At 31.7% G+C, this 9,941-nt stretch overlaps 1 protein-coding gene across 1 annotated transcript; it reads right to left on the minus strand.

Annotated features, from left to right (window-relative positions):
• Positions 1–211: 211 nt before the first annotated feature.
• LOC122593064 (very-long-chain aldehyde decarbonylase CER3-like) lies at positions 212–9,323 on the minus strand. Its single transcript, XM_043765407.1, has 11 exons — positions 8,991–9,323; positions 8,672–8,901; positions 8,176–8,411; positions 5,991–6,210; positions 4,965–5,092; positions 3,830–4,086; positions 3,613–3,720; positions 2,918–3,124; positions 1,334–1,444; positions 909–1,082; positions 212–582 (listed from the first exon to the last, which is right to left on the minus strand). The coding sequence occupies exons 1-11, from the start codon at positions 9,051–9,053 to the stop codon at positions 412–414; spliced, it is 1,905 nt and encodes a 634-aa protein (XP_043621342.1). The 5' UTR covers positions 9,054–9,323; the 3' UTR covers positions 212–411.
• Between the last annotated feature and the right edge of the window lie 618 nt (positions 9,324–9,941).

The following is a 9,941-nucleotide window of genomic DNA, read 5'->3' on the forward strand; positions in this document are numbered from 1 at the left end:
CATGTCATAGAGTCGATCTGTTATATGATAAATTATTCAATTTCCATTAAGGGAGGTTAGTTGAGTGAAATTCTGTGTTGATTTCATATTTGGTAATTGGTAAAATGAGACATCAAGCTAGACGTCTAACACTAGAATAGTAGTTTACATTTCATTGTGCCTAGCCAATTTTTCAATCCATTATGACATAAGTGTGCAAGAACACCGTGAATAGCCTTTTTATATGTTGGTTTGGATTTCTCAAGTTCAAAACATATTACAAGTGTGTAGATCCATAAATGTTTAAAGTAGCTTTTTAATTGGTACATGATTGGGTTCATACATTTTGAATCCAGCCTAATTAAAGTTGCCCAAATGAAGCATGGAACAAGAATATGATGAGAAATAAATTATGAATTTGAACAAAGTAGATCATTTAGGAAGACTAGAAACAGGCTTAAGACCATGTTTCATAGCTGCTTTCCAAACAACGTCGATTCGATCAACATCAAGAGCTCCAACTTCATGGTGAGTCCATCTTTCCAAGCTATGTACCACACCTCCAGCATGACAAGCATGCACTATTCCTCTTCCCATTGTATACTGCATTTCCACAATCATACAGTTAAGTTAATTAAAGATTTAATCTGGAAAATACCCCTTTGTTTCATATTAAAATATCCAATTTTGACTTGTAAAATCTTTTTCTTTCAATTTTGGCTATAAATATCTTTGTTTTTGTCATATAGTAGTTAATGAAATTTATATCAATCAAAAATATATTTATAACTCATTCCGTCCATATATTTTGTAAAAGTGTTATATAATACAAACGGAAAATTTTATAGTCAAAGTTGAAAGCAGAAGACTTGACAGGCTAAAATTGGACATTTAATATAGGACAGAAGAAGAGTATGTACTATATATACCTCGCAAGATCCAAGGCCTTCAACGTCATCGGGTAGTTTCATGGCAGCAAGGTCGCCATAAGTGCAGTCCCTTCTAAAAGGCAAGATGGGTGGTACCACAAATTGATGAAAATGTGTTCCTGATGGTGCCCATCTTTGCTGTCCAGGGGTAATCCATTTCCCCACCACCCACGCCTGTGTTATACAAACATTTATTAAATATCTAGTTATGACTTGTATGTGTTTTAATTCACAATTTATACAAACACGTAAAAAGCATCAGTCTCTTTCATGCTTTAAAAGGTTCAAATACAAGATTAGGCAAGCTGGATAATCTGTCAAAACCTGTTTCACAATATTATCCATATATATCTAAACTGTTAGAAGATGTACGTATAAGATAAATGACAATTAACACTATAAAAATTCGATATATTTATTTATACCTTGCAATTTTTTGCTGCTTGATATTTGGTGACTTGGACCAAATTTTTCTGACAATCTGCTGGTGCTTCTTCTTGAATGTTATTAAATCTTTCTGTTGACTCAGTCAGCATCTGTATTTTTTATTTCAAAGAGATTATTGAACTAAATCATATAATATATATATATATATATATATATATATATAATTATAAGTGTTGCGGGTTGTATTATGATTAACTGCAGTAAAATAATATTCAAAGGTAAGTGATGTTGGTTAGTTGGTTGCTATGATTATAGCTGCAGCATGATAATATTCAGAGGTAATTAAAGTGTACTTATAAACTTAAAACGTTAATTTGTAACTTATTTTAAAAAAAAAATCTGTAAAAATGTTAGATTGAGATTCGAGACGGCAAAATAGACCCAAATGCCCAAATGGATTGTATTGGGCTGTGTATATATAACTTGCATGCGGGCTTCGACCCGGGTCCATTATGACCCGAACCCATTTGATAAATTTTTAAAAACTATTTGTTTTGATCCGGACTCAATTTGACCCCAACCCGTTATGACCCGTTACCCAAAACCACCCATTTTGCTACCTTTAATTGAGATCTTCTAAAGTTACAACCCATCTAGACTAGTAAAGTTGACAAATTGACCATTGGGTTAAAAATCAAGCCAAAATTCAAAGTCATATTTAAATCTTGACCCTCACTTTTAATTCAAAGGTCAAAATATTTTCAACTTTACTTACAAAGTTGAAAACAACTTAGATAATCTCCCTCCAAAAATGTTAGAGACGCATTTTTAAATTTATGGGCTTGAGTATCAAACCTTGATCTCTTCAAGGGTAATATATAATTTAAATAAATATTTTTTTGGTATGTAACTGAGCACAATGTAGGTAAATTAAAGTAGGGGAAATGTTAGGTAAAGCAGGGGGATAATGTAAAATTCAGGGGTATGTAAAATTTAAGGGTTATGTATGTTTATTAAATTCAAAGGTTTAATCTATAACTTTTTTTAATATGACAGTATCTAAGCTTAGGTAAAATCCACAGTAGGATATTTTCCCATTAAAGTATCTTTTTATTAAGATGCACTTTTGTACAACCAGAACCTTAATAATTACTGTACGTAGCATCTATCTAACATTATATTTTTATAAATATTTTGTCAGTCTAAGCCATTCATTTGAATTTAGGTGGGTTGTTGGTAGTTTAATTGACCTGGTGTACGTACCAAATTATTTTACTTCATCATAAATTAACATTTATTTTTTAAAGAAAACAGTTCAATATGATTATTTTTTTAGAGGATGAAACTCTGGAACTTCAATGTATATATAGTACTTTCATTTTATATAAAGTTGCATTAAGCATTAGGAACTTTTTTGTTGCTTTCATCGTCTAACAAATTTCTCAAAACTTGTTCATGTATATGCGTATATTTGATTAATTGTTAGTCTTTGATAATTGATCGATGCTAAAAACATTAACCACTAGAGTTTTGTAGGTTACTACACAAATGAAAACATTGGTTAGTTTTTTCTTTAATTAAATGTATATGAAAAGGGTTGGATGTTGATGAGCAAGACTTACAAGAACTCGAACGCCTCGTCTACAAAGGTAAAGTGCAATGGCTCGTCCGAGCTTTGAAGTGGCACCGGTGAGGAACACCTCTTTCACGTCTTCGTGAATCTCGTTAAGAATAACAGCGGCAGTCAATGTATTCCCATGGACTACTCGCACTTTCAAATTTGGGTGCTTTTTCACAAACAACGTTCCACCTCCGTTAAGTGCTTCATTCTACAAATTACAAAGAAAAATTAGTAAAACATCAAGAATTTAATATATCAATCAAAATACATTGGCCCATGTTGAACACCTCAAGTTAGTGAACCTACAAAGTTGACATTAAAGGCTCTTCAATAATACTAAAGAGTACCAATAATCATTTTGGTAACTTGACGATGACTACTAATGTGATAATAAAACTTTAACAATACAATCATTTTCATAATGAATATGTAAATGAGACACAAGCTAGCATCACACATTAATCTAATAACCCCACAAAGCTGGAGTCTTTATTTCTTTTTTTTTTAATCATCATTCATTGAAAAGGAAAAAGTAGATATTTCTCACTTTCGCAAAAATTAATGTTATCAATACAGTGATTTCCACAGGTAGTACAATGATAAGCGTACATCATTTTCGCCACATTAACCAAAAGTCAAAGTTGATGTATAACTTATATTTTGCATATTATTTGCGCAAGTGATTAAGTAAAATACCTTATTTAAGGCAGCTAGACTAATGACCTTTACACCCAATTTGTCAGCTCTTAGAATGGCCTCCTCAATTTGCTTGTTAATTCCTTCACTAGCGAATGGCAAGAAATACTGCATAAACATACCAACAAATTATATGACTACAACTAATTAAATACTACAAGTTAGTGAAGGATGTACTTAATTTGCCCTTGCATTTTATTTAAAGTCGTAAACAAACCTGGAACCCGAATCGTGGAACTACCCAAGTTTGGTGCAATCTCCCCCTAAGGTTGTAAAATGACACGAGGAACGTTTTGGCCCGAGCCCACATCACTAGCATCACGACGAATGTAAATGGCAAAAATGGAAGTAAAAAAAGCCGGACACTATAGGGGTTCGATGAAAATGATCTAAAGACGAAAGGAACGTGAAGTGCAGAAGATATATCTACCACATGAGCCAGGAACACAAAATCCGGCACCCTTGCTGACTTGCCTACATGTGTATATACGTTAAGAGATCAGTTTCGTATATATGGTACCATTGAATTCGACAAAGTTGTCTTACTCACTACAAAATAATATTACAACTATCCACACTTTTAGTTAGTATCAACAAATTAAAAAAATTTTCACGATTTTATGTTTGTAAAATTATATAAAACTAATATACAAACGACAAATTGTGTTACTTTAAAATTCACACTTTTTACTTTAAAACTAATATGCCAATATCCTCTCCCTTCACATATTGGTCACCACAAATCCTGTTACTAAGCTTGATACATATTTTGTTTCTTCAATGAGTAAAAGGATTATTTATCACAATTGAATAATTGAGGGATACGTTTTATAAATGTTTCTCGTATATATACGTGTCCTGATTTCCATCTTAAAATCAAAAACATTAAATGCTACCCTTACTAAATTATGAAGTTTCCATCTTAGTTGTAAAGTTTTAGATTATAAACTTCACACCTACTAGAATTTATCGCAATTATCTTTAAAATCCAGCTGATGATCAGAATCTTATATATATACACATTACACTTTACAGCTTGAAATAATGTCCCCGCACCCCAATCATTTTCAACACAGCATAAATCCAGCTTTATATGGAGATGAAGTTTATATATACTTTACAAAATATCATGTCTAATAAATATTAGTATTAGAAAAAGGGAAAATGATCTGTACTGCAATTTTATATAAACTTAAGTACTGTCATATTAAAAAAAGTTACAGATTAAACCTTTGAATTTGATAAACATATATAACCCTCCCTAGATTTTACATAATCCTCCCTGTTTTACTTAAAATAGGTACGACATGTTTTACCTAACATTTCCTCTTAGAAAAATTATAAACTTTTACCTGCATCTATATTAACTTTTTTGTGTAGATCCCAAGAGTTTGTGTTCATTGTGTTCCATATTGCATCATAGAGGGGCATAAACAGGCAATAGTTGGTCTTCATGTCAGTATGGTGTAGGCTATAGTATCTGTTATAAAATAAACTCAAATTAATACATGTCAATATATAGTAATATTACATTTCTATCTTGACACATAAAAATAAAGGTACATGAATTGTGTCAATTGAATTTAAATACATCAATCTTGACTTAAGATGGCGAATGAAAAGACTTTACTACAACAAATGAAATTCGATAATGCACTTAATGTATGAAGTCCAAATTGTCAAAAATGGAGCTCGAAACCATTATTATAGGAAAATTGGAATTAAATAAACTAGCGAAGGTTGTATCTACTGCATTTATTGATATGTATTTCATTTTCATAATCTAATTTAAAATGTTATCTAACTATATTTAACAAACGAAATAAAGTTTTGATGTGTATGCAAGAGTTTTAATACAAAAGTTTACTTTGACTATTAGCTCCCTATCAATCTGGCTTTTCGTTAGCGAATCACATGTTCTCTGTGATGACACACAACTAGGATTTCCTTTTCATTTCTTTGATGTCGATAGCGAGACCGTTATGATTTATATAGTCCACTATGAGCCGGGAAAAAAATCTAGGCTAGACGGAACCAAATAATAATCTATAAAACTATTTGTTTTAAATGTCGATACATGTTATATAAAAATTAACAAAAATTAGTGCTCAAAAATTATATATAAACTTTATATAAATGTCTTAAATTCTGGGCACCGAAAATCCAACCTAGCTTGGCAATCATCCACTTCACACTAAAACCTCTATAAATTGATATTGATGAAACAGAGATATTTTATTTATTTAGGATCGGAGAAATTATGAATTTTATTGAAATATTAATTTATCGAGTACTAATTTATCCATGTTTGATAATATTTTTGTTTTAACCGCCATGAATGTCAATGTAATAAATACAATATAATTAAAATTACTTACGTCGGGGTGTGGATAAGATATCTGGAGAAGGGGAAGTCCTCGAAAATCCAATGAGGCACCACCTCGACATTCGAATGGCTCAAACATCGTAAGATATCAAAGACGAAAATATATGCGTATATCAAGGTTTTAGATCCGTATCCGGACAAACAACAACCAAGAATTGGTAATCCGATCACTGTTGTAACTAATAACTCTTCTAAAAATGAGGTGCTTCCAACTGCAATAATCAAAGTAATAATTAAGCGTATCTATCAAGTCGCGTGACATTGTCATAATACAAATGTCGATACATCATATCTCAACGTACGTATTTTTTGACTACTAAATATCAAGTACACGACCCACATTGCCTTTTTTAATCAATCTGGTATTTTTTGTCGTGTTGTAGGATTTTCTCGAACTGTCAAAACAAGACAAATAATGCTCGACATTTTAGTAACCAGGCTTGGTAAATACATACTTTGAGTATTGAATGATCTTCATCTCAACAGTGACATATAATGCGTCACAGATTTTTCATAGAAGTACAAAAGTGTAAGGGGGTATTGTGGGCCATATCCTTTAAAACCCGGGTTTCACAACCGGTTGATAATTGGGTTAACACGAAACCGGTCAGATATATACTGACGGGTTCAATAACACCTAATTTTCCAAGGTTTTCCTGTTTTCAAAAGCCCGACTAAGTTTCTCGTGAAAGTGTGTTGATCCGGAACTGGTAATTGATCCAGTGAAAAATACGAGGGTTTTAAAACATTGCCATAACATAATAATATGAAGTCATTGTAGTTTATAACTTTATAAATGCTCAAAGTTAAAAAATGAATCATGATCAATTGATCACCTAAAACCATTTGCAAGCTAATAATGACTAGTCTAACTGGTCAGAGGCATTTCCAGGTTTTATCCAAGGTCTTGAGTTTGATCTTTAGGAATGACAAGTCTTAGGGTTTTTTCCTCCGAATACTTGTAACGGTCTATAGTCAACATCTCGTTCTCTAAGGTACATGCAAGGATTCACCATTATACGGTGAGGTTTTCATAATGTTGTGTACCGACTGAATATTTATTAAAAAAAAAAAAAAAACATTTGCATCCTTTTCAACCGCATATGACCATCCCTTCTCATTATACCAAAATCAAATCATTTGTGTTTTTATATGGTCTATTTAATACATCTATACTACTAAAAAGCACAAACTATATTTTCGTCTTTTAAGCAATTAAAAGTTTAAAATACTATATTATCTCTTTTTATAATTCACTAATTTAAACATACTTTTTATATATTTTGATAAAATAAAATATCCTTAATGAAATAACTTAAAACGTACAAAGATCATTCAACCCTTAAATATAGATTTAAACCCCTCTTACATCAATTAATTATAGATTCATCGCCACTGTCACCGCTGCACACTGCAGTGACGTCGCTACCACTATCACCGTGTGTATATATGATGGAGGCCCAAGTATAGAAGCCCAAACCCTATTGTATTTTGAAGGCCAAAACATGATGAAAAAGAGACCTTCATTAAAAAGGGCATAACTTGAGCTACAAGACTCCGTTTTGGGCCTATGACCAGTCAAAACGACCGCAAAAACGAGACGAATCAAGTTGCAAATGCCGAAGGCGGTTTGGTTGGCTTTAGAGCCCTGAAACGGCCTTTTTCTATGAGTTTGGGACATTTTTATATGTTTTTTCGGTTTTTCTAGACTTTGTTTTACTTATAACTTTCGGCCCACTTGTATTTTAGGGCCCATTCGAAATTCTTCTCTCTATTTATATGTAATAGAACCTAGGGAAATGATCAGTTTATCATAAATCAAAAATTCATTTTTTCCCTATTCACAACGTGTGTTTAGTGTGAGAATTCAGATTATTGGTATCTAATCTGAATCAACGATAATTTAAAAAGTTGTTTTCCGGGTATTCTTTGAATCAACGGAATCAATTAGTTATCTTAAATTTTCGTCTGCGTCAATATAATACCATTCCAATATATATATATATATATATATTACTGTCACCATTAAAAATAGTGGTTTTCTTAAGAAACAATTTAATATACATTAAAATCTTGTATATATTTAAAAAATTTATTGAAGGGAACCAACTACTTATAAATGTGACAATACTAGCAAATCATAAATGAAGGAAGGTGAGGGTTATGAATGTCATTACCTGTGACTGGTTGTGGCACACTTGATGAATGGTGCAATGCATGGTAAGGGGTAAAAAGGTCATCTTCATGCAAGAATCTATGCACCCAATAGTAAAGTGGCTCTGATACAAGCACATGGACCAATACAATGGCAACAATCCCTTTGGCATCCCACACTGATAGATTTGCAAATTCACGAGGGAACAAGTAAATCGCCAATGAAGCTATTAAAGCTTGGAAAATTACAAAATTATCCCTGAAAAATAAATTCTCTTCAAAATGAATACATATATCGTATATATCAATGAAATAGCTAGGTATTGTTTGGTTACAACTTTTTTGCCAAGATCTTGCAAGCATTGAATTGTTACTTTTTTAAACAAGCAAAACATTAAATAGAATGATATTAATGGGGATATTACAAGAGGGCATTTTGGGCTCCAATAAGACATAGATCGAGTATTGAATCATTAGTGTACTATGAATGTAATTGATGATTCGAAAAAATAAACTTACCAGTTACGTTCTTTGTCGATTTGTTCAAAATCAATGCTTTTTTGAATAATTCGATGATTTCGGCTAAGGAAAAGCATGTTACAAAGGTTTGTACACCACATGTATAGATGAAATCTAAGCAAGCTTATCAATAGAATGTGGAAACACCAATTGGTTGCTAAACGATGATCATGATCACCTTGAAGTCTTGAATGTATGATTTGTCCTACCAATGGCCCAAATAATAGATACTACAAATTTCAAAATTTCGAGTTAGTAAATAAAATTAAAATGTTTGTGTCTATTTACTTTGTATTATTATAAAAACAAAATCAATTACCTTGAAACCACCAAGATTTTCCCAAGGCCATCTAGATAAAGGAGCATTCTTGCTCATTTTCATTAGCCAGAAAACAATATTAACTTCGGGCAAGTTAGAAGAAGTAAGGTGGCCGGCTCGTATAAAATCAGATCGAATCCGTGTTATATCTTCTTTACTCTAAAACATATTGGCTACAATATGAAGCTATTTTGTATAGTACCTAAAAGGGTGTATGATTATGCTATAAACTAAACAAGAAAACCAAAGGGGGTTTCCTACACAAGCAATTAAGGAGGACCGCAAAATTGACTCTGAGGAGAGTGTGAGAAAATTTGGTACTTCGGAGTTTTTCTTTTGTGACCAAAAGGAAATAAAAAATGGAGATTATATAGGCTAGAAAAAATGCAATACGGGCCTACATGAAAACGTGAAATGTCAAGAAATGTTAGCAATGTGCCAGGCTATGTTTCAAAATATGGTTAGGGAGCTATAGTGTAGAGGGTGGGGAAAAAGGACATAATTTAATTTGCTACATATAATTACCTTAATCTCTACTTACTCTAATTGTAGTTACTTATGCGACGCGAGACATAATTCTAATTGTTAATTTGTAAAATAACGGAGGTCGATCAATTTTGCTTATCCCTCTCTCGTGTGATGGTCGCAGTTGGTAAAAGGTAAAAATAGATGATAATATATGGTACCATACGAATAAGTTTACCGTTGGTAAAAAGTGAATATATAACTATTAGATAATTAAAATTAGCTATATAACAATTCACATATTAATTTTTTTAATATTTATTTTATAATTATTAATGATTCAACCTTCATAATTTTTTGTATTAAAATATCAAGATGACATCCGAAAATAATAGATAATGATAGTTTCTTCTAATTCATGAGCAAAAGTATCTTTTTACAATAAGATAATAACATCCGAAAAAAATATATAGAAATTCATATGTC

The sequence above is a fragment of the Erigeron canadensis genome, chromosome 3 (assembly GCF_010389155.1).
Source record: "Erigeron canadensis isolate Cc75 chromosome 3, C_canadensis_v1, whole genome shotgun sequence".
NCBI classification, from domain to species: Eukaryota; Viridiplantae; Streptophyta; class Magnoliopsida; order Asterales; family Asteraceae; genus Erigeron; species Erigeron canadensis.

Coding starts and splice junctions, on each gene's coding strand:
- LOC122593064 (XM_043765407.1), bottom strand. CDS start 9,053: ATGAAAATGAGCAAGAATGCTCCTTTATCTAGATGGCCTTGGGAAAAT. Junction 6,211..8,175: donor TGTGCCACAACCAGTCACAG/GTAATGACATTC, acceptor TGATTATTGCAG/TTGGAAGCACCTCATTTTTA. Junction 1,083..1,333: donor AAGCAGCAAAAAATTGCAAG/GTATAAATAAAT, acceptor TGTATAACACAG/GCGTGGGTGGTGGGGAAATG.